The following is a 27,585-nucleotide window of genomic DNA, read 5'->3' on the forward strand; positions in this document are numbered from 1 at the left end:
TGGTATATATTAGAGTCAACTAATCATTTGTTTTGTAACTTGGTATAATTTCTCCTTCATCCCAGGCTCCTAGAAAAACTAAGAGAATTGAGATAAGAGCAAAACCAACAGAACTGAAAGGAACATTGGGCTCATGCCTACACCTCCCCCACACAGGTGGAGGCTACTTTTCCTCAGCTCTTAATTTTTATCATGACGGCCTTTTTCTCCAGACAGTCCAGAAATAATACCACGATATTGACCACGTGTTACAGCTATATTCTTAAAGCTCCAAAATGAGACCTTAACCCAAGGGCTTGTCTGTGTCCATGTTAGCAAGACATCCTAGAAGTCTTTATGTGAGACATCGGTGGACCACACCACAAGTGTTTGCTTCAATCAAGTAAGTACTGATAGCTCATTTAATTGGATTTTTATTATATTTGCAAAAAAAAAAAAACATTTTCACAAATTTTTTTTGGGAAAATATAGCACTTCCGAGTTAACTCCTACAGAAGGGACTTTGCTAACAAAATGAGTTTCGTAGATAAAGTGACAGCGGATTCTTTAGAGCTAGCACTTCCGGCTCCGCGGGGAAACCCATGGCTGGCTGCGTCATTTCACACAGATACCACATGTGTATAGACCGACATACACATTAGTGTTTCTTGACATCAGGTGTCCATGTATAGCTTCTGATTTCTAAAGTAATAGTGTAGGCATGTACTCTGTCCCCTCCCACAGGGCCAGTGGGGACGGAGCAGGACGTGCATAGCTTCCCATTTCTGTGCATTTATTTTAATGCCTAGGGGACATTTGATACAAAGTCCTTTGCGTCCCCTTGAAAATTGTGCTTTAAGTGATAACAGGTCTAGGTAGTTTGCAAAGAACTGATAAGGCAGCTAAGATGGGAGAGTTCTAGATTGAAGGCCCGTGACCAAAAGGTGACGGTTCCAGAGACTACAGCGAAGCGCATTGTGGCATTTAGAGTCTTAGTACATAAGGATTGGCACGTTGATTTCCTCCACTGATCTCCCTCTGCGGTTGCCTCTGGGAGACCGTGTGCTGATAGCATCCCTCCGCCCGTACACGGATGCTATGAGCACCGTGCCAGGAGTCCAGTACTGAAGGAGTCCGCCGTCTTTCTGCTTATGGGCCTCCCTTCTCGCTCATCTCTCCTTAATGAAAGATTTCAAATGAGGATCAGATGTTTAATGCAAAGGCGTGAAAGGAGGCTGATTTCTTATCAACAGTGTCTCGCTAAGTGCAAACTCTGTCCTGACAACTATCCAGTGTGGTATAAAGTTTGCTCAACTCCTTTGTCACACACGGTTTATCCACCTACTAGGTAAGCCTCATGGTTCCTTGTTCATGGGCGGATGTGCAATTCTCATATATTCCAAAGACAGGTCTCTTAGAAGATTCTATATCGTTAAAGCCTGACTAGGTGAGAGCACAGTACTTACTTCACGCTGAAACCGTTCATACTTGCTGAAAGGGGGTGGCAGCAGACACCTTTGCTCCACCCTGGGGGGTGGGGGTCAACAAGGAAGGAACGAGAAGTTGAAATACTCAGGTGTAACCCCAACCCACTTGCTGTTATCTCTGTATACATGTCTTCTTGTTATGACCAGCATACATACGTTATATACTTAATTGTATATTTTGAATAACAAGAAACCTTGCACCAGGTGACCTCATAGGAGAAACCAGATGAGTGAGAAACTGGTGACCCGAGTCATCAGCACAGATGCTGGAAGCTGTGCTGCTCCACAAACTAGAGACTGTACTTCGGGAAAGGGCTCCACTCTGGGAGGGACGTCTGTGCAGAGCCAGGAACAGGAGGGGTTGCTGTAGTTCTGTGAGCATTGCATGTGTGGATTGCAGGTGTAGCGGGGTACTATGCTTCCCATGGCTTAGTAAAATTAGCGGAGTGGCCAGGTATCTGAAAGCAAACTGAAAAACAGCTCATTTTAACAGCCTCTCTGCTCCTAAAACTTGGAGAATTCACTCTATTTGGCTTGGATTTCAGCACATTATGAAAACTAGAGGCAACGTTTCTTGTTATTGGCAAAGCCAAGTACCTATTTATCTCATTAGCGATACCAAAAGCCTTTCTCCAGTGGTTTTGGGTTTCAAGGATGCTGATAAACCACATAGCTGAAGGGCTGGTGTGGGTGGGCCGTTTCTCTCTCTAGTTAGACCTGGTGTCTAGCACAGCTTGGTGACAATCCTGGACAGTCGGCTCCATTCTTCCACTGGCTTTGCCCAATGTCTTCTGTTACTATTGGGCTTTATATAGTTCTTTAAATAAATAAAACAGTATATACTAATGTATATACTATAAATGCTTAATTTATAACATTTCTATAAACTGTGGCTAAAAGCACCCTGTGACTGCTAAATCCCACATAGGTGCTCCCTTGGGGAGGAGTGTTCTGTTCTGCTGTCTAGTGGAGGAGAATTACAACCCCCTGTATGCTGGCTCTGCACCCACCCCAGCACTGCAGGAGGCTTTACCCACGCTTAGCCATGACACTGGGCTTGGCTTGTCACCTTGCAGACTGGGCTTCTGTCATTAAGACATTGGATAAAAGGTGTCAAAGGGCTTCTTAATTCAATCCCGTAAACTAATGTCATGGCTCCTATAAATTATCCTTTAAAGATGGCTGTAATGGGCAATGTTTAAATCATCCAGGCAAAGCAGTGGGATGACCCTGAGGCCCAGGGCGACAGTTATTCTTCTCACCTATAAATGAACTTCCTAGTAAGAGCATCCGAGGCCGCTCCGTTTCCTGCTGGCTCTCTGATTTTAAGTTATGGTGTCAGGAAGTGGGCAGTCCCTGGCCTGCAGACAGGCTGTGGGCCACTATGGCTGGAGTTCAGTTCTTTGTCAAGACATTTTAAGGAAACCCCTTTTTCCTGGTCTGGGCTTTTTTTTTTTGGTATATATTAACAGAAATAGTCATTTTAAAGTCAATCCCTTAAAATAACCATTTGAAACTTGGGCACTTTTTATTCAGTGTTTTCTTTGGTGATATGCCATCACTGCCTCAGGGAGAACATGCTTGGGCAGACAGCTCAGCTGATTGCTGGGTGCCACAAGGCCTCTGCCCCTCCTTCCTGTGACCCAAATTCAAGATGGAGCAGATATACATCGATGTTAACATAGAACTGCCTAAAACTGTATGTCATCATAAGCGTCGCTACCCTAATATCATAGACACAGCTGTACATTCAGGTGGGGTTTTGAAACTTCTCTCGTGTATTTAAACTAGCACCGACCGCATCCAGAGCCTAGCGGAACGCCGTCACCCGGTGGCGATGGCAGTGTCCGAGCCCTCGCTCTCGATGTAGGGGATGTTGTAGTACTTGATGTTCTCACACGCCCACTGCTGCAACGCATCCTGCACGATCTCATTGGCCAGACGCTCTGCGAACTCGAGGACCACGGGACTGGGCTCCGGGAGTGTCTTCACTTCCTCTTGGACTTGGGGTCTAACTGGAGAAGGGGTCCTGGTCTGACAGCTGTCATCGGGCATGAAAGCTATTTCGCTCTCATGTAGCTTGTGGATGTCTAATGTGGTCGGAAAGGGGAACGTTTCCTTTGACTTCATGCAGCCCATGATGAAAAGTTTTGGCGGACTGAAGGCGAGCGGTGTTAATTAAGACGACGTCAACAGCATCTTTGGGAAACAGCACAGGGGTGTTGACGGCAGCGGTGACCAGGCTTCCTCTCTGGCCGCTCTGACAACCACCGGCCCCTTTCAGCACTCCTCGGGTCTTGTGTTCACCTGCCGAGAGAAGGGAGTTGTCACCGCAAGGTTCTGCATGGTGTGGTGACCTGGAAGTCCTTAGTTCCTTGTGAGAAAAGCGGGGTTCTCAGCAACCAACCCCAGGAGCCAAAGCTGGAGAAGTCACTCAGTGGGAACGACAGGACACTCGCCAGACATTTTGAAAATCATATCAAAGTAAATGAAGTAAAGTAAAATTTTACACTGACAAGTAAGTGATCGTTCTTGGACTGAATTCCACCCACATTTTTTTTTCCTTTTCTTTTTTATTCTTTCACAATTTCACACATATATAATGTACTTTGAGCATAGTCTCCCTACAACCTTCTACTCCTTAGTCATATCATCAAACCACCAAACCCCTCCCAAGTCACCCACCTTTGTGTTTTCTGTTGTTTGTCTCTTCTTCCCACCCTCCCTCTGCTGCCCCCATGGGTGGGGGTGTCCCACAGGATGTAATTAGGCAGTTTTAAAGTCAATCCTTCAAAATAACCATTTGAAATCTGGGTCCTTTTATTCAGCGTCTGATTTGACGGTGCCCCCTTTGGCAGCAGATGTCCCCCTGCAGGAATGAGCGAGCGTTCATGTCATGAACATTACTCTCTAGGATCCCAGGGCTCCAGGCTCAGGGAAACAGCAAAGCCTTCCCCTGGTTGGAGTATGGATGTTAGCAGTGTGCACTGTAAGTATCCCGCCTCTTCCCAGCTTTTCTGTGTGTGTCTGCCATTTTTTCATCCCCCGTGGCCACACACCCACAGCTGCGCAAGCTGTGGCAACCACTGCTGCTTCCAAAACGTTCAAAACCAAAACAAAACATTGTCTACAGAGAAAGTTCACCAGGACTTGGCTCCTTTGTTTATGTATGGTGTATGGTTGGGTCTTGCTAACCATGGTGACACTGGATAGTTAGGACAGATGGTACCCACAGGTCCTTGGCAGGAAGTGTTTGCTGATCTCTGATTCTTACTCTTAGGAAGAATAAAGTGAAGTGTGCTCCTGTTGCCATCCGTGTGAGCTCACCCATCTGAGGCTGCTGTTCAGGTCTGACTTTGTCCCCTGGCCAGATTTTTACAACTTAAGGGTGAGAAGAGGATAATGGTCTTCACATCTGTGTGTGCACTGGATAACACAGACATTCAGGAGCCACCTGGGTTTTTACTTTTTCTTTCTGAATGAAATACATCCTATGAAGTTGTTTTAAAACAAAGGTTTCTTATACCAGAGTACCCTCATGCTACTCCTGTTGGTGTTTAAACAGTGAGCAGGCTATACTCTGTGGCATGCCTTTGCGTCTTAAGTGGGTGTTGTCACTGAATGAATTGACTTAAGATGGGACTTTAGGGTTTTCTATAGGTGGCTACATTAAGAACATGCAGCCACTGGAGGGCACAGATGAAGCCACCAATTCCTGTCCACAGTACCTGAATAGATTTCAAAAAGAACACCAAAATGTCATAAAATGAAAGTTGTTATTTTTGAGACCTCTGGTCCCTAGAAAGTAAAAGCTACCATATGTTAACTCACTTTTAATAGTTTGTACTCAAAGTCTAGGAAAATTAACCCTTTGGAAATTACTGCTTTACATTTTTCTTTAAATATATGGTTTTTCTCTTAATATACTCACAGTCCCCACCACTAAGTAAGGATAAAAAGGGGGGATATGTAGTTCAATAAAAATAATTTTTAAAAATAAGGAATTCCAGGCTTCTGCTTTTAAATTTGTTTTGTATGTCATGCTTCATGTTCTGGTTTTTAGGGAGGTTTTCCAAAGGGGGTATAGAATGTGTTGAGTGTCTTGTTTGCTCTGTTCAGCTCATTGACACTGGGTCTACTCAGCTCATTGACACTGGGTCTACCTTGGCTACAGATCTCTAACACAGAGCATGCAATTTACTTACCACAGAATCTATTTTGGACTGAGAAGTGATATCGTCACTGGACAGAATTAACATGGAAATGATTAGAGCACTCTCTCATAAACAAAGGGGCAGAAGTAGGTTTATCCGGTGGCCCCATCCTTACCTGTCTTCCATTTCCAGCCACGGCAAAGCACCTTGCGCTCTGACCTTGCCTGGTAAGCCTGCTCTCTCATCGCTATGCCTCCCGCACTCACCACCACTCCTCTGGGCCCGTTCTGAGGGATCCCATCTGCACTCTCCCAAGCTCCAGGTTTGGACCAGGATGCACCTGCTCAGCAACCTCTATCTTCTAGACCTTATCCTATCTCCCCATCCTAAAGCTACCTTCCAGGTCTAGCCTGGCCAGCGCACTCTGGGCTCTAGTCTAGCCTAGCGGCTCCACAAACTGCCTGCATTCACCTCAATCTGTGGATAGAGCCCAGTCCCACATCCAGTGCTCCAGCTCAGACTGAGGGGCTCTTCCCAAACCCTTCCAACCTCCAGACCTGGGACAGAACACACAGCCAGTGTGCTTCCCCATCTGCAGGGTCCACATCAAACATACAACCAACAAGAAAAATATCCACATGCACAAACCTCATCGGAAAACAGAATACAAAAGAACAAAACTGTCTCCTCTAAAAAGCAGTCACTTAGAAATGTTCTCTAGTAAGAATCACCTTACTGAGGTGCAGGGCACAGATCTTAACAGTCACAGACTTCATCAAAGAATTCAAGGAGCTTAAGACAAAAACAGCTCAGCGAACTTAGAACATAAAGAGAAAAAAATGTGTTGCATGATGCCCCCCCCAAACAAACCCCACAAAAATAAGGCTGAATGAAATGACAAAGGCAATCGAGAATTTGAAAAACAAATTTGATAAAGAGACAGAAATATTGAGGAGAGTCAAACTGAAATGAAGATAGAATTGGAAAATGGTAGTATCCCAGTTAGAAAAAATGCAGAGGAAGGTCATACACATGGAATGGTTTAAGTGGAAGATAGAATATTGAAGATGAAGGAATTAGACCACACAAGCAAAGAATATGAAAAAATTAAACACAGGAAAAGAACATGCAGGAACTGTGGGATGCCAAGATAAGACCGCATCTTCTAATTAAAGGCGTAGATGAGAAAGAAGAATCCCAAGTCAATGGCATAGACCAGAGCTTAAGAATATAAAAATAGACTTCCTCAAACTAAGGAAAGACAACCCTTATAGATAAAAGAAGCATACAGAACACCAACGAGACAAGACCAGAAAAGAAGCTACTTATGGGCTACCACACTTAAAACTCTAATTATGCATACAGAAGGAGTGTTTAAAGCTGCAAGAGAAAAAAAACGTCACCAAGGTATTCTTTGCGGATTTCTCAGTGGAAACTTTGTAAGCCAAAGGAGCTTGATGGGATGCTTTCTAAAGTTCTAAAAGACATGACGGCAGCCTTAACCACTGTATCTAGGAAAACTATTTAACAGAAACGGTAGGAGAAAAAAGTTCTGATATAAACAGCCTAAAAACTGCGTGTCTGCCAAAATGATCCTATAGAATATTGGAAGCAGTACTTTAGACAGAAGAGAGGAATACACATGTCCAAGAGACTCTTAAAAAAAACTAAGCTATAATTAATGAAATGCAAAGCACAACGGAGACAGCAAAAAAGTCAAGAAAATTACTGCAGTATACACACCCTTGAATAATAACTTTAAAAATGTATGGATTCAATTCTCCAATCAAAAGACATGGGCTAGGTGAGTGAACTAAAACAACATCATCTTCCTGTTATCGACAGAGACTTGGCTGTAGGCGCCACTTTAAATGGAAAGGATGGAGAGAGAGAGTGCTCCAAGCAGATGGGGACCAAAGCAAGCAGCGGTTGCCATCCACATATCTGACAAAATTCAACTTCAAACTAAAGCTACACAGGAGGAAAAGGGGGGCACTTCATTCCTGATCAAGGCAACAATTAGCCAAGATAACATTACAATACTAAACACATGGAGCAACTCTGGGGCACCCGATTTCACAAAAAAGCATAGTGCTGAAATTAAAGGTAGGTTAATACCAGCCCAGTATTAGTAGGTAATTTCGATAATGCACTTTATAGATAGATAAATAGATAACTCATATTATCCATGTAGATAACTCATCTGGAAAAAGAATAGGGGAAACCTTAGACATTTTACATCAAATGGACTTAATAGCAGAATATTCTATTCAAACACCAAAGAACATACATTCTATTCAGCAGCTAACGGAAGTATCTCTAAAATAGACCACATCCTAGGTTTCAAAAAACAATCTTAAATTCAGAAAAAAATAATTCCAACTGCCCTTTTCAGTCATGATGCATAAAACTTAATAGAAATTTGTTTGCGATCATTTTTAAGTGTAAAACTCATGGAAATTAAACGACTCATTAGTGGACAATGAACACTACAGAAACAAAGTCAAAATAAATTTTTAAAAGTTTATGGAACTAAATGAAAACACAATAATACCTTTGAGGCACTTTTTAAAAAGTTCTTCAAGTACCCCTTATGGCTCCATATGCCTATATTCAAAACAAAACCAGAAGGAGCATAAATAAATGACATAATGATACAACTCAAGAATTTAGAAAGACAGAAGACAAGCCCAAATCCAGTAGACAGCAAGAAATAAAAACCAAAGTAGAAATTATTGATCCTTTATATTTTTTTTATTTCATTGAGTCTAAAGAGCTGGTTCTTTGAAACAATAAACAAGATTGACATATTCTTGGCCCAACTAACCAAAATAAAGAGAGCGGCTCCAAATTAATGGAAATGAATGGTGAGACATTTACAGCAGACACTAAAAACATTCAGAATATTATAAGGGAATACTCAAAAAACCAGCACTCCATCAAGTTGGAAAATGTAAAAGAAATGTGAATTCTAGGTACATAGAAACACCAAAGTTATACCAACAGAGGTCAACGACCTGAACATAACAAATGAATTGACTGAAACAGTAATAACAATATAATAATAATAATAATAAACCTCTGACAAAAAAGCCCAGACAAATGAATTAAAAGCATATATCTATTCAACTTTGACTTTCAAATATCTTCAGCCAATACTTAAATTTTAAGAAAAAAAAAAAAACAATGAACACTCCGAGATGCCATCTATGAAACCAGTATTACTCAAATACAGGTAACGAAACAGGAACACACACACACACCAAAAAAAAAAAAACAAAACAAAAAAAAACTGTAGGCCAATGTGTCTGATGGGCACAAATTTAAAAAAAAAATTCTCAATAAAGTAATTGTGAGTAGAATACAGGCACATGTCAAAAGATTAACTCACCATGCAGGAACAAGTTGACTTTATCCCAGAGATGCAATGGTTGAATGTACATAAGTCAATAAAGGTAATAAATCATATAAGTGGGCTTAATTAACATCATAGAATCTCAATAGCCACAGGAAAAACAAATCTTAGAGAAAAATCCAACAGACTTCCATGATAAAAATCCTAGAACAGGACCAGAGGGAATAAACTTCAGCACAATTAATGATACATATGACAAACCCACAGCCGACATTATCCTAAGTAGAGGAATACTCAACCCGAGTAAAATCAAGAAGACATGGCTGTCCATTCCTCCTCAATCTAGTGCTTAAAGTACTACCTGGGGCAGTACAGCAAGGGATACAAATAGGAAAAGGAGTCAAATTATCCCTATTTGCAGATGATATATTATGCATAAGAGGCCACACACATATAGTCTTCTGGAGAACTTCTAGAAAGAATTTCAGCAAAGTGGTGGATACAACATCAACTTTACAAAACCCTGTAGCATCTTTATTTACTTCTCCAACAAATACTCTTGAGAAAGGGGTCATGGCAACACTCTCACAATAGGCTCAGACAATAAAATATCTTGGAATAAACCTAACCAAGGAGGTAAAAGGATCTCTACAATGAAAACGCCAAATCTCTGAAGACATTAAGAAATACAAAGGCCTCTCACATTCGTGGGTTGTTAGAATTAATATTGTGAAAATGACCATCCTGTCCAATGTGATATAGATTGGGCATATGCAATGTGATATGCAATCCCAGTCAAAATACATAGATCGGTCTTTACAGAAATAAACAGCACCCAAAAATTCATACACAGTCAGAGGAGACCCAAGACAGCCAAAGCAATTCTGACAAAACCTAACAGTAGTAGAGCGATTTATCATTCCACATTTCAAGATATATTATAGAGCTATAGTAATAAAAACAGTGTGGTACTAGCAACATACAAAAAGAGAAAGACCCAAAAATGGGTACATATACTGACAGCCACCTGAAATTTGATGAAGAGGCCAGAAACACAGTGGAGAGAAGGCAGCAGCATCAACAAATGCTGCTTAGCAAACTGGACGTCCACATAGAGAAGAATGACATCAGACCGGTATCTGTCACTTGCATAAAAAATAGATTCATATGGTATATGAATCAAATACCATAGAGTTTGAACCCAGAAACGCTAACACTGTCAGAGGACATAGGCACTCTCATGTAAGATAAGTGCAGGAAAGGATTTTATGAGTAGGGCTCTGTTGGTCCAGGAATTGAGGCCAACAGTGGACAAGCAGACCTCATAAAGCTAAGGAACTTGTGCACAGCTGAGGAACAGTGGAGGGAAGAGGAAGGTCATTGGGTGGGGGACAATCTGCCAGCTGCACATCAGATGGACCTAATAGGAGAGCATAGAAAAAAGCATATATATATATATATATATATATATATATATATAACATATATATTTTAACAGTATCTTGCTATGTATATGTGTGTATAAAAATAATTATATATATTAGTTCCCAAAAGAAGAAATAACAAGAACAAGGCTCTGGCAAAGGTCTTAAGGAACTAGGCAGTATGTGGTTTCACGGCTCAGCCATCACTGTAAACAGTGCTTATGACGGCTCCCCTAATGCCGTACTGACATTTCCTTCCTCACATGGCAGTGTTAAACTGGGAACTCTGGGAAATAGGATCACAGTAATGCCGACCTTGTAAAGAAACCCCAAACTCCTGCCCTTCACTGCCATGAGAGGGTGCGGCACCTTTGATTCCAGGGCCGACTCTGGATCTGCTGATGTCTGGGCGGAACTGGACTAATGTAGCACATGACAGTCAGAAGCGTGTCCCTGCTGTTTGTAAACAGTCTATGGTATTTGGTTGAAGCCGTCTGAACAGACAAACACGCACTCAGCATATGACGCAAGTACCCGCTAATATACTCATAGCACAGAAACAGTCACGGACGACACATGAATAAGTGAGAAAGTCATATTCCAGGAAGACTTCAGTTCTAAACAGAGGCAGCCAGGCATGCACATGGGCTGAACAGAAGTAGTCTCACTTTAAGGGTAAAATCATCATTTAAACAAAGATGACACAATCCAGACTCTATTCAAAATGTTAGCAATACACAACATCCAGTAAGAAAGACAAGTGACCAAGAGAAATGAGAAAATGACCTACAGTCAAGAAAAGAGATGGCTACTCGTCCTGGTCAGGGTTTCTGTTGCTGTGATGAAACACCATGGCCAAAAGCAACCTGGGAAGGAAAGGGTTGATTTAGCTCACACTTCCACACTGCAGTCCACCACTGAAGTCAGGACAGGGGCTCATACCAGGCAGGAACCCGGAGGCAGGAGCTGATGCAGAGGCCATGGAGGGGAGCTGCTTACTGGCCTGCTCCTCAGTGGCTTGCTCAGTCTGCTTTCTTACAGCACCCAGGACCACCAGCCCAGGGATGGCTCCACCCACAATGACGGGGCCCTCCTCCCTGGAGCCCCAGTTAAGAAAATGCCCTATGGAATTACCTACAACCAGACCATATGGAGGCATTTTCTCAGCTGAGGTTCCTTTCTTTAGCTTGTGTCAAGTTGACGTCAAACTAGCCAGCACACTGCTAGACAGACCCCCATGTTGCCCAACATTCAATAGTTAACAGAATTTAATAGAACTTACTCAAACTTTCAAATAAATATATCCAAGGACATGAAGGAAAAATATGATCATGAAAATTAATCAGAATCTCATTGGCAAAATTGACATTGTACAATTTAAGAGAAAATACAAACGCAAGAAGAAGGAGGTATATTATCTGAAATAAGCGAGCCGTGGAAAATGAGAGGGAAATATTTAAAAATCAAAACAAAGCAGCCACAAAGAAGATAATTCAGTATCATTCAGTATCCAAGCTGTGAAGAATTGCATGCCTTAAACTCAGAAGACAGGAAAGGGGAAGCTCAGAAGAAAAAGATGGAAAAAAAGGCGAATCTCTGTGAGTTTGAGGCCAGCCTGGTCTACAAGAGCTAGTTCCAGGACAGGCTCCAAAAGCTACAGAGAAACCCTGTCTTGAAAAACCAAAACAAACAAACAAAAACCCACTACAAATGAACGTGGCCAGGCCTGGGCCTCTGGGGTAGCCTTGACTAACGTTATGAGCAGTTCAGCCTCCAGAAGCACAAATTCAAAAGGACAGTCAAAACACAAAGAGAAGACACATGCCCACCTTCCGTGTAAAAACCCCTCAGAAGAAAATAGACTAAAATGCCTAATTACAAACAAATTATTAAGTTAGTCAAAAAATAAAATCCAAGGAAACAGGCCTTCTGAACACAGCGTGACTGACTGACACACGGATGAACTCACAGAGACTATAGCAACAGGCTTAGGACCTGCCCAGATCTGTGTCAGACATGATCTCAGCGCTGAGAGAAGTGGATACAAGCCTCCGCCCCCAACCCCGAAGCTATCTCCAACTGATAACCACTCACAAATGAGAAATTAGTGCTCTCCAAATAAATAAAAATAGGTAGATAGATAAAAAATAGTAGCGAAATGAAATACAAATTAAGCAAATATCGCCAACTGATTTGGGGTCCAGACTGAGAAGTGGAGGGTGCAGTCATCAGCAAGTGGTCTGAGGAGTAAGTGTACACTCGCAAAGAAAATAAGATGAACTCACAATAGTTTGTGGACTTAAAACCTAACACGTCTATAGCACAGCACACACACACACACACACACCAAACAAACCACCACCAACAAAAAAGCCTATATATGACTTCAGGTTTGGTGGTGACCTTTTTAGGTCCAACACCAAAAGCATGCTCAGTAAAAGACTGCTTGTTCTCACGAGAATTAAAAGGTCTGCTCTTGTAGAGACACTTAAATAAAATGAGAAGACCAGGCACTAGCGTGGAGAAAAACACTGTAATGGCTTTGATAAGAGCTATAATCCATGGGCTGGAGGGATGGCTCAGTGGTCAGGAGCACTGGCTGTTCTCCCAAAGGTCCTGAGTTCAATTCCTAGAACCCACATGATGGCACACAACCATCTATAATAGGATCTGGTGCCCTCTACTGGTATATACAGGGAACTCATACCTAAAATATAAATAAATAAAAAGTAAAAAAAAAATTAAAATCCAAGTGTACAGAGAACTCCAAAAACTCAGTAATAAAACTGAAGGATTTGATCAAAACATGCAGACTTTCCCCTCACTATGGAAGACTCGGAAGGCGACTAAGCAGTTAAGAAAATCATCATATGGCATTAGGGAATTACAGGTTAGACCAGCACTCAGATACAGCATAACCCAATAGAGTAGTGGACAGTCCAAAGCCCCAGACGGAGTTGAGTGTGGAGCGGGGTCCTGCACCTTGGAGGTGAGAACACAGGTGATGTAGTCACGTTGGAGACAGATTAGCATCTTCTTTACCCAGTGAACACACTCTTCCTCCACCATCCAACAACGTCACTGCTTGGCCGCCACCCAAGTGAAAATGAAGGCCCACCCAGAAGTCTACCCCCCGGTGTCTTTTTTGCAACTGCTAAGACCTAGGAACAATCAGTTAGCCCTCAGTTGCTGAGTGGATGCACTGAGTGGGTCCACTGTGGTACATCTAGGTAACGGGACAGTGTTCAGCACTAGACAGAAGTGAGGTATTCAGCCCGTCTGAAAGGACTGCGTGCTGTGTTGCTCCGACTCTGACATTTTGGAGAAGGCAAAGCTCTGGAGACAATGAAAGACAGGGGTACAGGATGATGGATGGAGGTTGGCAGAAGGGACGGGTGAACAGACGATTCTGGGGGCAGGGAAAGTATTTTATGTTGCTATAATGCTGGGTATTACACTTGTCAAAACCCATGAATTTTATAAAACCAAGAGGGAACCCTAATATAAAGTGTGGACCTTAGGTGGTCATGGCGTAGCAAAGCAGTTGCATCTTGTGAAACACGGGTGTCATTCCATGGGGTGCCGGCAGTCTGGGAAGCTCAGGATGTCTGAGGACTCTGCAGCTCCCGCTCAATTACGCTGTGAACCCAGAACTCATCCCGAAATGTCTTTTGGAAATACGAACTACATTCTGTCTGTAAGAGGCGCAGTTTAAATATACATATGTATGTGACTGAGAGTTTGAAAATACATGAAGAACCATAACTTGGCAGAACTAAAAGGAGAAATAAGCCACAACACAGCTGGGAGATTTATATTGCTTAGCAGGAATGGATTATGCAGAGACAAAATGAATCTACGTTTTAAGCATGGTCCACTGAACAGAGACTCAGAAATGAGGGCATTCCTGTCACGTGCTTATGGGACATTCACCAGGACAGACTGAGTATAGAGGAGTCGAACAGAGGCCGAGGCTTGAAATTCTACAGATACATATCCCAGTTGCCCTGGTATTACATTTTTTTTAAAACAATAAAGTTGTTAAATAAATAAAATAAAATTGTGGGAAAAGTCCCACGTATTTGGAAACGCATCATTGTTAAGTCACCCATGGGGTGGAGAGGAGATTGAAAAGGAATTAAATCTATTTCCAGCTCAATAAATGCTACAATATATTAAAATCCCGAAATGAATCTTTCAATGTAAAATAAATTATATAGACTTGAATCCTTGTAGCAAAAACACAGCTTAAATTGGTCACCCGATTTCACCTTAAACTAAAAAGGAAAAATTAATCCCAGGTAAGTCAGACATAAATGATACAGAAAAGGGCATAAATCAATAAACCAAAGCAAGCAGTGCAGTTTAAAATGACCTAATAAAACTGAGCATAGTGACAGGTGCCTGGAATTATACAGCTCAGGAGACCCAGAGTTTGAAGCCGTCACAGACTACACACAAGGAAAAATTATCTAAAAAATAATAAGAAAATAACTCAGCCAGGGGTGGTGGCGCATGCCTTTAACCCCAGTACCTTGGTGGCAGAGGTAATCGAATCTCTAATCCGAGACCAGCCTAGTCTACAAAGCAAGTTCCAGAACAGTGAGGACAGATGCACCAAGAAACCCTGCCTCAAAAAATAAAAAATAAAAATAAAAAAACAAAAAAACAAACCAAGCAAAACCACAACTCAAATCTGTCAGATAGATGAACAGGCAGAGAACAGCTAAAAGTTCACTTTAAACTCTAGGTTGTGTTTATGGTTGGCTCATTTTATGTCACACTCTAAACCTCTCACAGGGTTCTGTGAAGCTATCTGCTTCACCTTGTGGCTTTTAAATGGGCTTTGCCTTGAATCAATGCAAGCCTACACACACACATGCATGCACGCACATACACACACATCTTAAACACATATGTATATTTATGCGTTATCAGTTTCCATGTAAATATACTTAATCAAAATGCTAATTCATTAAAAAAAAACCTCCTTGAAGGAATGATGGAGGAAGGTCATTGGTTAATTAAATAAAGAAGCTGCTTGCCCTGATAGGTTAAAACATAGGTGGGAGGAGTAAACAGAACAGAATGCTGGGAGGAAGAGGAAGAGAGGTCAGACTCGACAGCTCTGCTGTCTGGAGCAGAGACGCCATGCTCCCGGCTCCTGGGCTGACGCGGGGATAGTTCTGCTCTCTGAGGCACACGCGATGAAGCTCCGACCCAGGATGGACGTAGGCTAGAATCTCCCTAGTAAGCCACCTTGTGGGCTACAGCAGATTATTAGAGATGGGCTAGTCCAGGTGAGAGAGTTAGCCTAGAAGAGGCTAGATAGAAATGCGCCAAGCAGTGATTAAAAGAATACAGTGTCTGTGTAATTATTTCGGGGCATAAGCTAGCCAGGTGGCTGGGGTGCTGGGGACGCAACCCCGCCGCTCATATTACTACAAAGGAACAATGGAGATGGCTCAGTAAAGCGCTTGCCATGCAACCACAAGAATCCCAGTTCAATCCACAGTACCATGTACTTAACAGAGGAGACATGAAGATGCATCCAGCACCCTGGCACTGGGGTTGCAGAGACAAGGTAAGTCCTAGGACTTGCTGGCCAGTCTAGTTGAACCCAGGAGCTCCAGACTCAGAACATGTCTCAAAAACCAAGATGGGAAGTGACTGGAGAAGAGAACCAGTGTCTTTCTCTGGCACATTGACACACGCGTGTGCCCAAACACACTACACTCCCCGCAGAGGCATGCAAAATACCTAAGTTATTTTTTTTAAATATGTCACTGAGTTTGTGACAGCATATTTGTCATTATTTGCCCTCTGATAATTCATCCAACAATTCCATGATCTTTTTTTTTGTAAGGATCCACGAAAACTGAGTCTTAAATGGGGGTCTTTGTTCTGGGAACATTGAGAATCACTCACTTGAAATATAATAAATTTACAGGAGGATTCAACGACATGGTCAAACAAACAGACTCCACTTAATGTTCCTCTGCGTCAAAAAAGCAAAAGCTAGAACTTGCATAAATACAATCCTGACTTATCTGAAGGTCACCAACATCTGGCTCAAGGGACGCATACAGCGTGTGACTGCCCACCAAGAGACAGCTCCTATGCGTTCATGCCTGGGGCCGGGTTCTCAGTGCTAGGTCGAGAAAATAGCATGGCGAAGTGCAAGGATGATGTGTGAGATTCTGCAAGCCAGGTCCTCGGTAACCAGGTGGTTTAGTTTTACATGCTAAAAAACAAGGCTCCACCATGGACATGGTAAAAAAACAAAAACAAAAACAAAAAAAAAACAAAAAACAAAAAAACAGGTGGGGATCCTCAACCGCCTGGGACCAGAGCTGCTCTGAGTCGCTCTCCTTCCCTTTTTCTCTGGAGTGTCTCCTTAACCTAGGAATATCAGATTATTTTAAGTGAGCTATGTCATAAGACTGTAGTTATGAAAAGACTTATAAATTCAAGGTTGGCAGCCGTCATCCCGGAGCCGGAAGTTAGAACTGTGGCGTGCGCCTTTCTTTGGCTGTGAAAGCCTCTCTCGCGTGTCGTGTCGTCCAAGCCGATTGTCTCCCGTGGCCCTTGCAGGCTTTCCCCGGCGGCTCCCTGATGAGGGCAGATACTGAACTGAGTCTTAGTTCCTCCAGTACTATAAATACGTCCTGGAGCAAAGTGAGACGTAGCTTCTCGCCAATTAGTGAAGAAAGAATGATCTAGAACCTCAGACCGAATTCTCAAGGCACGTGGTGTCGCGTGTTGCATGTTCACGTGATTAAGTTCACGTGATTAAGCCTTTTTGCAGCTGGACTCTCAAGCACTCGCCCCTGACATAGGACAGCGAAAGAGTTTCTTTCCTTCCCGCTACATTCAATTCAGGCATTATGTTACACAGTGAAACCAATTCAGCTCCATCAGAACGGGTAGGGAGTGCAAACAGCAGGAGGGAATTAAGTGCTGAGCACTAAATTAACCTCCAGGCAGCAGTCAGTGTGTCTAATTCGGAGCCTTGAGAAGCAGCACCGCTCTTGCGCGGAGATGCAAGAGAACTCGGAGTTCAAATGCACTTGGACGCTAGGACAGAGACAAGAACTCGGAAAAGTTGGCTATTTCGAGCTTACGGATTCTTTCATGATGCCGTACTCTGTACGTCTTAGCTAAGGAGTTATCACATCTGCTGCCTGTGGCGGATGGGACAGTGGTCCGGGGGAGGGCGGGCTCACAGAAACACATTTAAAAGCTCCGGGCTTTGCACTCACACAACGGTACCTCCTCCTCCTCAGTGCTGGGCTGTTTTCAGCATCCATGTCCATCTCTGGCTTCTGGCCCTTCCTTAACTTGAACCCCCCCCCACACACACACTCCTTATCTGCACCCCAACCTTCTCCCCACTTCCCTACTTACACCAAAGACTGTCTTCAAGGATGGGGAAGCCCTATCTCCTCTCTACAGACTCCAGAATTCCCCCAAGTCTCTAAAATTCTCATGTCCAGGTGTCTAGACTATTGAGTTTGTAAGTGCTCTCTCCTGGTGAGAGCATTCCTCACGGGGAACATTTTTTTTCCCTTTCCCTTTCTTTTCTTTGACACAGAATGTTTCCCTGTTTCAAAGCACATGAGGAAGGCTGTTTCTAAAGTATGTCCGCTCTCCAAAAACCTGTGTGTCTTCAGTGTGTTAGATGCTGGGCATAAACAGTGGATTTGATGCTATTCGCTTTGTTCAGGCTGTTCAAATACAAAAGCTTCTGCAGAGTTGGAGAAGCGGACTCGGGTTAATGTTTACAATGTTCTGATGACCCACAGAAGACACACCTCTACTCCACAGGACTCCCTGGCATCCCTGTGTCTCTGCCACCTAGATTCTTGGCTCTGTTTACCTTCCGCCCCTTGTGAAAATGTGTGATTTCTCTACTCTTCATTTTAAGAAATGAATTCTTAAAATATAGTGTTTTCCATACCACAAGCTATCTGGAGTTATTTACTATTGCCAAAACTCGGAACTTACCAACATGCTGATGCCTCCAACCTGGTGCATATTCTGCATTGTGCGTTTGCTATGGAACATGGGCCCTAGTTAGCAGAACCCTAGAATCCCAAGGCAGATGGTGCTTTAATTAATTAGAGAAGGAAAGCGGCTGTCCTCTGCCTTCTGAGCATCAAGCTGGCAAGGATGGGGAGAACTACAGGACAAGCGGACGGTGAACGGCCCATGCCTTCCCGTTCCGATCACTCAGACGCTAACAACCGAGAGAACCCCGAGTCGTGAACACATGAACGTCTGGGAATCTCCCAAAAACCTGTGGGAAGGTCTCAAGAAACCACTCGCACAACTTGGTCCCAATGTTAGCATCTAATACTCAATACAGGAGAAAATGAATTCCCAAGCCCTATAGACTAATTTGACATAAATCTCCAGTAAAATTAAAGGCATGAGCAGGCAAGGCTGGGGTGGGGCAGAGGTCTGTATTTCTACCAGTCAGAAGCTGACTGGTTCCCTCGGAGTCAAACCCGGAGGCTATTTCCCCGCAAGGCACTTGATTAAACTTTCCTTTCCTGAAATCCTTAGAGAAAACACGGACAGACTAGAACAATTTAAGCGCCGAACTCCCTGACGCACTAATATCTATAGGGACCAACTAGATTGGCAACCACTCTTCTGACTTCCTCATTTCTTTGAAGTTCAGCAATGGGCCTGAAAGTGGATAGCATTAGCCTCATTTTACGATCTGTAGAAGAGTGTGTACCAGGCTTCAAAGTTCAAACCTCCAGAGCCATTTCTAGCGTGGCCCAGGCTCCTCACTGCGCAGCCTTTCCACCCTGCCTTGGGCTCCTAACTGTGCAACCTTCAGCACAAAAGGACCCGTGCTGGGCGTTCCCAAATGTGGAGAATTAACACAATGGCTGTCAGAATCAAAGTTGAAATGTTTCTGTTAAAGTGGAAATTAAAGGTTTAAAGAGAGAGAAACCAAAAGAGAAAGCGGTCCACTTAGGAAGCACGAAGCTGCACAATTTAAAGATTAATAAAGTCTACCTGGCATCAAATAAATTACATCTGTGGTGTTTTGGTCAAGTTGACTTTTGGTAGAAAGTCGTGTCCTGACTGTTCACAATAAAACCGCTGTTTAATCAATTTTGGTTTATTCATTAAAGACAAGCCTGCCATGGCTTCTGAGCACCTATATGTACTGTGCGAGGTAATGTTTCCCCCTCACAGCTGCCAGCCAAACAAACACAACTGTCGCTTCAAGCCTTTCCTTTCTCTTTTCTCCTTTCTTTCTGTATTTTCTTTTTTTTTGGGGGGGGGAGGGGGGTGAGTGGGACGGACTGCAGGTGGAAGTTTTAGATTTCCTTTGCAAAAAGAAGAATTCTTGCATGTAATTTCAGAAGCCGGGAGGTTCTCGGCTAGGGCGGGGTTGAGGAGACACAGGTCCCCAGAAGCCCTTGTCAGCATGGCCTTGCTGACACAAACGGGAAGTCACCTCCAAACACACAGGGAGTTTTCTGACCTGGAAGTGGCCAATCAAAACCTAGCTTCTACCAGAAGGGAGGTTTGGACAAGTCTATTGAAGTTGACAGGGCAGGCAGACCACTAGACGAAAGTACCAGAAAGTTATTAGAAAGAAGAAAAGGGTCAAATCGGAAGTTACACTTTGTCCAGAACCAGTCTGCTTAAATAACGTTAGTCCCCATCTATACGGGCACGCGAGCTATCTCAGGAACCACAAACCACCTTCATTCGAAGGAAAACCAGATTATTTGCCTGCTGATGTTGCCACTGTAGAAATCGACGCTTTAATTCCCTGAAATTGTACCTCAAAATCTCCATCTGATATTTAGATGTAGCAGTTTATGTGGCTAGTCATTAGTTTACAGTGTGGTATTACCACCAATAAAGGACGGGGAGGGGTCAGACCGGAGACAGAAACTCCCTGCTTCTCAGAGCCTTCTCTGGCGGCTGAGGAACCTAAGGGTCTACTCTTCCACTTCTTTCTCATTTGCATGATTTCCCCTCAAGATTCAGCCTCCCACGGCTTCCAAGGCTCGTCATGTGCCACTCAGCACAAGCCTGACAGGTTGGCGTGCGCCTGTAGCGGCCTTTCCCTGAAACCCTTCATTCACTTTTCAGGTGGGAAGGGAATCTGCACCCCACAAAGAAATACTTGAATTTGAGGGCTGAGAACAAGATCGGGAGGGCGGAGCTAGCGGCTCAATTAAGGACCTGGGTTGTGAGGATGTATCCGGGACAGCTGTGAAATGTTCCATGCAATTAACTCCCTCAACTCCAGCTTTCCTGGCTTGGAATGGGAAAGGGTCACAGCAACCGAACAGGACACCCACCTCCCGGATGTTCACTTACCCTACACAGGGGCGGCGTAGCTGTGCAGCCATCGCGGGTCTGCACGGCCTCGGCGTGGGTGCTCGGCGAGCCTCATGCCCCTGGCCGCAGCCGGGGCTCCCGGGTCAGGAGCTGCTCCGGGGAAGGCGCTGGCGTCAGGGTGGGAGCTGCAGCCTGAAAGGGCGCAGCGTGGCGTCAGGGTGGGAGCTGCAGCCTGAAAGGGCGCAGCGTGGCGGGGCTGCAGGGACAGTGACTCCGCCGTCTCGTGAACGCCAGCTGGGTCAAGTTAGTGGCCACTCCCGGAGGGCGGGCGTCCAGCGGCCGTGCCCCCGGCTCCTCCTGCTGAAGCCCGCCCTCCCCGCTCTACTCGCGAGTTCGCGGCCCTCACCGGGTGGTATCCAGCAGGTGGAGCCAAGGGAAGCGGCGGCTACTGAGCACGCCCTCCGCGTTGGCACCGCCAGGGGCTACTCCACCCAGCGCCGAGTCCCAGGCACAGCCAGAGAGATCCAAAGGGCTGGGCCACCGCTCGCACGCCGGTCCCCGGCACGCGATATATCCACGCGGCGCCACCTCCCCAGCGGGATCTAGATCATCATCACCGAGTACGAGAGCTAAGTGAGCAGGCCGCTTCACTCTCCCGCCCCACCTCCCCGGAGCCACCTGGGCTGCGACATCACCTGATCTCCGTCCGCGTGGGAGCAGGCGCGGCACGCCGGGTGCTGCAGCTTGGCGCCGGCTCCGCAGGTGACCTCCTGCAGCCTGGCCCCGGCCCTGGCCCTCCCCGAGAAGGCTCGCCGCCGCCCTGGTGCCGGCTTAGCAGGAAAACTGTTTTGACCCCAAGACTCACACCTCGCAGCTCTACCCTGCAGACTCCGCCCGACCAAGGACTTGGCGCCGTGAGAGAGGGAAGCAAAAGTGCTCCTGAGTATTTACAGATTTGAAAACGCATCCGGTCTTGCACTTTTCTATCCTCCCATCCACAACGACCAACACGCTTGTTTCTCAAAACAAAGTATCCTGAAAGACCATTTTCTTACTCTTTAACGATGCAGGAACCTCCAAACATGGCCATTATTCAGTTAGACCTTGCTGTCGCTCGCTTCATGTGATGCCTGCATCTGTCTCCGAGATTCCCAGCGAGAGCAACAGCCCCAAGAGAATGACAAAAGAACCATTATTTTAGCCTGTTCCACAATGGATTGGCAATGCAAAATTCATGCCTCGAGGGACCTCACTGACAACTCTTTCGGCTCCTTCGCATTACAGAGGAACATGCTGAGGCTGAGACCTGCCTTAGGAATGTGGGGGACACAGAACTAGGTGGATTCCTGGGAGCCCACAAGCCAGCCAATCCAAAGGGTAGACTTCAGGTCCCACAAGGGACTCTGTCTCAAGGGAATAAGTTCAAAGGTGGTTGAAGACACCACCCGAGGGCCTCCTCTGGCCTCTGCATGAGCACACTCCTGCACCCCCCACAACTGCATGCACACACGCTTGCACCCCCTCACCTGCACGCACACTCCCTACACACCTGCATGCACACACTCCCGCACTCTCCTGCACACCCCCATCTGCATGCACACATTCTCACAGACCCCCACACACTCCCCATCTGCATGCACACATCCCCCCCACATCTGCATGCGCACATTCCCACACCCAAGCAACCCCCATCTGCATGCACACACTCCCGCACACCCCCACACCTGCGTGCACAACTCTCACACACACACTTGCATGCACAATCCCACACCCACACAACCCCCATCTGCATGCACACACTCCCACACACCTGCAATCACACACTTCTCACACACCAGTATGCATACACTCTTGCATCTCCTACCTGCATGCACAACCCACACCTGAATGCAACACTCCCCCATATCTGCATGCATACTCCTGCAGCCCCACACAATTGCATGCACACACTCCCACATCCCTTGCACCTGCATGCACACACTCTTGCACCCCCACGCACCTGCATGTACACACTCCCACATCCCTTGCACCTGCATGCACATACTCTTGCACCCCCACACACCTGCATGCACACACTCCTGCACCCCATGCACCTGCATGTACCCCTACACACACAAACACACACACACACACACACACACACACACACACTAAGGAAACCCTGAAGCCTATAGGCTTGCACCAGCAGGTTCTCTGAAGGTTCAGTTCAGTAAAGAATCGACCCTGAGAACAGAGGGGTTTGGGAAGCCGTCAGAGCTAGGTCAGCCTGAAGAAAGTCGGGTGCCTTTAGTTTCTGTTCTGTGTAAATCAGCTAAGGTAACTTTTACCTGAAAAAATACTGTAGCTCAAACATGTACATTTTGTCATTTAGTGTGACCAATGGCATCAGAGTGTGAACATCATTAAATTGATTTGTTTGATAAGCAATTATTTTAAGATACAAAATTGATTGTGCCTAGATGGTGCATGTATTCCCATACGTTTCCACTGAATAATTAGGATCCAATGCAAGGCTCTACCTTGAGGCCCAATTCCTGTAATATTTGCTGGCCCTTGCCTTTCTCAGCTTTAAGGTTCAGTCAGTCTGTGTTGCTAGGATTCTAAGAGATCGCTAGGCCACACCCTGAGTGATGGGTGTCGGTCCTTGAGAGAAGACAAAGAAAACTGTGGTTGCGCATCCTAGCTACTAGGGCAGAAGAAGACAGTGGGTGAGGATGTCTCCAGACTCCATCAGAAGAGCACCCCAGACGCGGGCATAAGGCTTTCTTTGTCTGTGTGTGTGTGTGTGTGTGTGTGTGTGCGCGCGCGCGCGCGCTCACGCGTGCACCTGTGTGGGGGTGCGTGCCCATGGCTGCGTGTAACAGTGTAACCAAGCTCAGAAGTCTACCTTCTGCTCCTCTCCACCTTCTGTTTTGGCCCAGGGTCTTTCCCTGAATCTGGGGCTGGTGGGTTTGGTTAGACTGACTGGTCAGCAAGCCCCGGGCTCCTCCTCTCTTCAGCACCCCCCCCCCCCAGCACGGGAGGCCCCCCCCCCCCCCAGCACGGGAGGATACAAGCACACTGTCACACCTGGGCTTTTACATGGGTGCCCAGGGTCCCAAATCGGGATGCATGTTCACACAGTAACGCTTCACCCATTTGTGTGTTACCCGTCCCACATACATGTTATTAATCTTGGCTTTGTTCAAGACCACAGGGACCGTCTTTACTAAGAGTTATCCACACTTAACCTCGGGCCTACGAGTGAGGCCGACGGTGGAGGAGCAGGTCTGTCGCCACACTGTGACTACGAGGTCCAGAAGAGACCCTCCCTCACCTCTACTTCAAGCTGTCAAGAACCTTAGGTCTGGTAGGGATGGCCAAGAGTTTGTCTTTGAGCCTGTGCCAACGCCTGGAAGCCAGTTCTGAGGCTCCCCGGAGTTCAACACAGCCAGGCCTCTTGGCACAGCCCGTTTTTTTTTTTTTTTGCCTTCTTCACATCCAGGAGCCCAGTTCCAAGGCGGTCCTGACAGAGGGAGCCTAGTCCTGTCTCTGGACTGGATTGGTTTTGGTCAATATGATGAATCCAGATAAAGGTGGCTGCAGAGAAGGTGGCGCCCTCTGCTGCTGAAGCTTGAGACTATTCCATTGTGAACTTTTCTTACTTGCCAGGATTTTGTTCAGATTTGGAGGAGATCCCCAGACACCGCTGTGACTGGGTGACCGACACACTCTGTCGAGCACTAGGCTAGAGTTCTGTGATGCAAAGCTTTACAATTCAGGAGGAGAAATGGTGTATTGATCCTTTAAAAATATTTATTTTTTATGAATATGGATTTTTTGCCTGCATGTGTGTCTGGGCATCCCAACTACGCCTAGTGCTCAGAAGAGGATGTCAGATCTCCTGAGACGGGAGTTCCAGAGAGTTCTGAGCTGCCATGGAGCCCGAATCTCTGGAACAGCAGCCTGTGCTCTCAGCAGAAGAACCTCCTCTCCAGGTTGACTCTTCAATGTTTTCTGCAGCCTAAGAAACTGTCTGAGTGTAAAAATGCCGTCTGTCCTTCCTTCCTGCAGACTTTAACCCTTTCCACCCCTCCCCGTCGACCCTGTGCCCAAAGAGGCTTCAAATCTCAAGGCCAGCCTGAGTCACACGGCTGAGAGAGTCTTGTCTAACACATTCACAGAGTTAAAGGCCAAAACATCACTTTACCTGATACTTCACAAGGGCCTAGGTGTGTGTGTGAGTGTGTGTGTGTGTGTGTGTGTGTGTGCGCACGCGCGTGCGCTATGGATATGAGACATTGCTAACACCAAAGAAATATTAAAATGGTCATTACTGCCAAATATACTATCTATATTGTTACACATGCTTTGTGTTTTTTTGTGGCATGTGTGTTTCAATTTCCATTATCTCATTTCTTGCAGTATTAAAAAACGATTTGTCTGATGTTATCAACATAATTGAGTCTCTCCTTGGGGAACATTCCGTTCCCTTGTCTGTGCCCTTTGCCCAGGGAGAGTCTAAGAAAACAGTTTTAAATTCTATTCAAGATTTCTCCTCCGAAATCAAATCAACTGCCAAATATTTAATAAATTGGCCCTCGGGTTTCAGATCATTCAGCGTAAGAAATGATTTGCCTGTCTAGAAACGTTGTATGGTTTAGGCTGTACCATGTAGCTGCTAACCCTTGATGGACCACGAGCCACTTTAACAGAGGTGATGCTGACAGTTACTGGGCAAGACTATGAGGGATCCTTCTTAGTCACTGATCACCTATGAACTGGGAACCACAATGGCCTTCTACATGCTATCTCTGTACGTTGGGAGCATAACCCCAGCCCCTGGCATCCATCCCAGCCCCCTTATAATAGTCCTGTGACGTGTGTATCATTTCAGTTTCAAATAGGAGAGAACGGGAAACAGAAGGTCACTTCCAACGTGCAGTCGAACTTAAATATGAACCCAGGCCTGAGCCCAAAGCCGAAGAGCCAGCCTGCCTCCATCCCAGACTTGAAAGCCACCAGGAAAGACAAAGTAAGTTCACTCCGCTTAGGATTAGACCTCTGCTTCCTTCTCAAGGATTAGGCTATGTCCCACTTGTAACCTTAACCGCAAATGGTTCTGTGTTGCATGTCCCAGGAATGGTAATTATGTCTTTGTTTCAAAAGGTTGTTGCACTACCTTGCAACCCTACCTTGGTTTCAGAAGGTTATATGACCACCTATAACGACCTTTTTTATAACTACCTGTTCTTATGACTACTTTGCTATTGCCTATCTTGCGACTATGTCTTTGTTTCAGGAGGGGCTACTTTGTTCTGCTTATCTTCTGCTCCTGTAACGCTGTCTATTTTCCCATCAAATCTCCCATCTGGACTCCTACCCGTAAGCTATGAAAGCCTTGTCTCCTTCACATCCAGTGAGGACCTGTCGAATACCTCCTTAGGGGGAGGCAGCTCATATACAAGAATCAAAAAAAAAAAAAGCTTGCTTTTATTAATTTGACCATGGTGATTTGGGTTAGTGGTCTTTCTCCTCCCATCTTTGGGATTAACAAAGCCAATTGCTTTTAATCTTTGGTTGCTTTGTGCTGCTTTCCAAGGCCTCAGCCATCCTTTTTCAGTAGCCTGTTAAATCTAGCCTTGGTTCCAAGCAGCAATCTCTCCCATCCAGCTCCTACATCCTCTGCTCACATGGGCAATAGCTCCTGGCCAGTTTACCAGGATCTGAAAAGAAGGTGAACTGCCCTCAAAGCTGTGGAATCTCTAGTGGCTGGACAGTCGGTTTGCACAATTCAATAGAGAATTCTAAGTCAGGTGCAATAATAGCACATACCTACAAACCCAGGACTTGGGAGGCTGAGGGAGGAGGACCAGGAGTAAGTCCCATTGATACTGAAGCCCTGTCTCAACCAAACAGGAGAGAACAGAACACAAAGCTTCTGGGAGTTTTCTGTATCTCCAAGCAAGGCTTTAGTCTATGGGTCTTCTATCTGAAATGACATCAGCAGTGATGGGGAGCTAACCTCTGAACTATGACAGACACATTTATGAGAGACTAAAGAATAACTGTCCGAAATTAATGGTCACATGTCTAACAGGAAAAACAACAATCACGCATGCCTAGTGAGAAGTGAGAAAATGCTGATCAAACCGTGGAACAAATATCTCAGATGTTGAAGAAGGGAATAACTGTTGCTATCCTGTGCTGAAGTGTAGAGAGAGCCCGCCTTTTGGGGGCGGGACGGCCTCGGGCAAATGTTTACTTAAATTGGGGTGCGCAGACGGTGCTGCCCGCCCGTTTCCTGTTTCCTATTTCTGTGCATCGCTGGAACTCCGGTTGCGTGAGTGTGCTATTTACATTAAAGTTGTATAACTTATACCAATTTGTCTGTATTAATCCGATCCGCCTTCACTGAAGAGAAGGGGAGGGGCATGAGAAGGAACGGGAGGAAGATGAATCTAAGTTACAAGGCACGGGGCCCGTGCACACCGTAACAAATGATTTGTTAAGATAAATAGCAGACACTCTCAGAAAGACCCTAGATCAACAAACAGTGTACTAAAAGTTGTTCTTGAAGCCACAGATTTGCAATTCATAGTGCAATGCTTAGCATGAGTGTATGGTTAGTGGCCCAAACCAATCATGTTGTGGAAATCCCACCCGAAGGACAGTGGCCTGGGAGAGGCTTCCCGTCCCTCACAAGCTGCGCCCTGCATAACTCACTAGTCTGGAGTTGTTTTTACCTCAGTCTTTCAAGATCCTTAGGTTTAGGGCAACATTGTTTATTAAGTTTGAGTTCTCATACTTCAAGGAAGAAGAAAAAAAGAGAAAATAAGAAACACACACACACACACACACACACACACACACACACACACACACAC

At 45.2% G+C, this 27,585-nt stretch overlaps 1 protein-coding gene across 4 annotated transcripts; it reads right to left on the bottom strand.

Annotated features, from left to right (window-relative positions):
• Window positions 1-397: 397 nt before the first annotated feature.
• Window positions 398-22,236, bottom strand: CUNH2orf88 (chromosome unknown C2orf88 homolog). Of its 4 annotated transcripts, none has more exons than XM_005366376.3 (2): window positions 21,775-22,236; window positions 398-3,773 (listed from the first exon to the last, which is right to left on the bottom strand). In XM_005366376.3, the coding sequence occupies exon 2, from the start codon at window positions 3,603-3,605 to the stop codon at window positions 3,291-3,293; it is 315 nt and encodes a 104-aa protein (XP_005366433.1). In that variant the 5' UTR covers window positions 3,606-3,773; window positions 21,775-22,236; the 3' UTR covers window positions 398-3,290. The 4 variants fall into 4 exon arrangements, with proteins under 4 accessions (XP_005366433.1, XP_026644629.1, XP_013208946.1 ...); XM_026788828.1 differs by lacking the exon at window positions 21,775-22,236 and adding an exon at window positions 21,415-21,752; XM_013353492.2 differs by lacking the exon at window positions 21,775-22,236 and adding an exon at window positions 20,759-21,406.
• Between the last annotated feature and the right edge of the window lie 5,349 nt (window positions 22,237-27,585).

Source organism: Microtus ochrogaster, unplaced genomic scaffold (genome assembly GCF_000317375.1).
Source record: "Microtus ochrogaster isolate Prairie Vole_2 unplaced genomic scaffold, MicOch1.0 UNK8, whole genome shotgun sequence".
In the NCBI taxonomy this organism is placed as follows: domain Eukaryota; kingdom Metazoa; phylum Chordata; class Mammalia; order Rodentia; family Cricetidae; genus Microtus; species Microtus ochrogaster.